Source organism: Triticum aestivum, chromosome 5A (assembly GCF_018294505.1).
Source record: "Triticum aestivum cultivar Chinese Spring chromosome 5A, IWGSC CS RefSeq v2.1, whole genome shotgun sequence".
Classification (NCBI taxonomy): Eukaryota; Viridiplantae; Streptophyta; class Magnoliopsida; order Poales; family Poaceae; genus Triticum; species Triticum aestivum.
Window position 1 is genome coordinate 369,086,332 of NC_057806.1, and position 1,893 is coordinate 369,088,224.

General features: G+C 44.8%; 1 protein-coding gene across 1 annotated transcript in view; it reads left to right on the forward strand.

Moving 5' to 3' along the window:
- Positions 1-1,152, forward strand: part of LOC123106940 (zinc finger protein WIP2-like) — a 2,096-nt gene extending 944 nt beyond the window's left edge. The window contains exon 2 of the mRNA XM_044528969.1: positions 470-1,152. Within this exon, the coding sequence (XP_044384904.1) occupies positions 470-856 (387 nt within the window). The 3' untranslated portion in view covers positions 857-1,152. The remainder of the gene's footprint in view (positions 1-469) is intronic.
- The last annotated feature ends 741 nt before the right edge of the window (positions 1,153-1,893 follow it).

Sequence of the window (1,893 nt, forward strand, 5' to 3'; positions counted from 1 at the left end):
GGGGCATCCGTGATGTGGTAGTAGCTTGTGAGACGAGGGCCATAGTGTAGAGACTGGGGCCTTTTGTGCGTTTCAGCTAGGCAGGCTGGTTAATTCGTACTTCCTTTTGTTGTTAGTTCCCACATTTGGGCCACTACAGATGTAGGGCTTCCTCCCATCATTCTATCCTGGCTTTTGTCGTGCCTGGTTCGTATTTTTGTCACCTCGTGCATGTCCAGGCTCAGAGAGAGGGAGAGAGGTACCATGAAAATTCTCTCTCCTTTCTGCCTTGCACAGTTGCACTGTGGATGCATCCATATGTGTACACGGATTTATAGCTGCTTCCCCAGGAAAGGCACCATGTCTGTCTGCTGACAGCATTACCAATAGATCCATGCATCTACTGTTGTCTAATTAATTTGACATATTTTGAGTGACATTGCTGAATATCATGATTATGCAGTTAACTTTGAGGATATGATGCATGCAGATGCACATGTGGGGACACGGGTCGCAGTACCGCCGCGGGCCTGACTCCCTCCGCGGCACGCAGCCGGCGGCGATGCTCCGGCTGCCGTGCTTCTGCTGCGCGCCGGGGTGCCGGAGCCACGTGGACCACCCGCGGGCGCGGCCGCTCAAGGACTTCCGGACGCTGCAGACGCACTACAAGCGCAGGCACTGTGCCAAGCCATTCCTCTGCCGCAAGTGCGGCAAGGCGCTCGCCGTGCGCGGCGACTGGCGAACTCACGAGAAGAACTGCGGCCGCCGGTGGCACTGCACCTGCGGCTCTGACTTCAAGCACAAGCGCTCGCTCAAGGATCACATTCGGGCCTTCGGGCAGGACCACGTCGAGCGGCCGCCCGCCGCCAAAATGTGACCGTCGAGAGCCACGGACGATAAATATGCATGGCCAAACGGCCTGCCAGTGATTATACGATTGCTTGTGCAATATTAGGGGACCGATTGATTTGGGTATCCATGGTATTCTCCTTCGCATAATAAGCATTACTATGTTACTAGCTGCTAGCTGAACTCAGTTTGATTATTACACTTTTTTTTAACTATTTTGTTCTTATTCAAGTGCTATGTGCGTATTTTAGCGTGTTAATCGTAGACTTGTAAGTTATGGCAACTTAATTTGTTCAGTAATATTCTTATTTTGTATTTGTTTCATGGTTAATTGTCACGATTCATTTCCTAGTTATTTTGAGCAAATACTCTCACATATACCACTCTTTGTTTTAATTATTTTCATAAGGTTAGTTTGAGAGAACTCGCCCTTTAAATCTCTTTCATTAAACTAAATCGCTGTATGTAAGCAGAATAATAAAATACTTCATCCGTCTCAAAATAAGTGTCTTAATTTTAATGTAACTTTGTAGGGAGTATATTTTAACGACCCTCCAAAATTCAATTATTGTCACCTAGATGTACGATAGTGTTTCGTTTTTGTTAAATATATTTTGTAGTGTGTTATTAAGTACACTAAAGTTCTAAATCATGTGTGTCTAACACTTAGTGTTGTAGATGGAAGAATTACTAATATCCACAACATCAAAAATATAGTATGAAAATATATTGTATGATGGATCTAATGAAATTAATTAGGCGTTGTAGATTTTGGTATAATTTTCTAGGGACATTTAGATTTGTGCCCCTAACTCGAACCCACTACTCCTATTTGCCCCTAATTTGGAAGCATGCTTAAATTTGCCCCTCTACTGTTAGTTGCACTTACAGAAATGTCCTTCCATGCTGTTACTGTCTAGTCAAAGGGCTTTGACCGTCTTCTGGGCGTTTGCTTGACATTTTTGCCCCTAAAAAACAGAAATTGAAAAGGAAAAGAGAGTGCAAGTTCTTACCTTTTGGCATAGGATGGCCCAGCAAGCCCAGCCCACTAGCTGGTTATCTTCT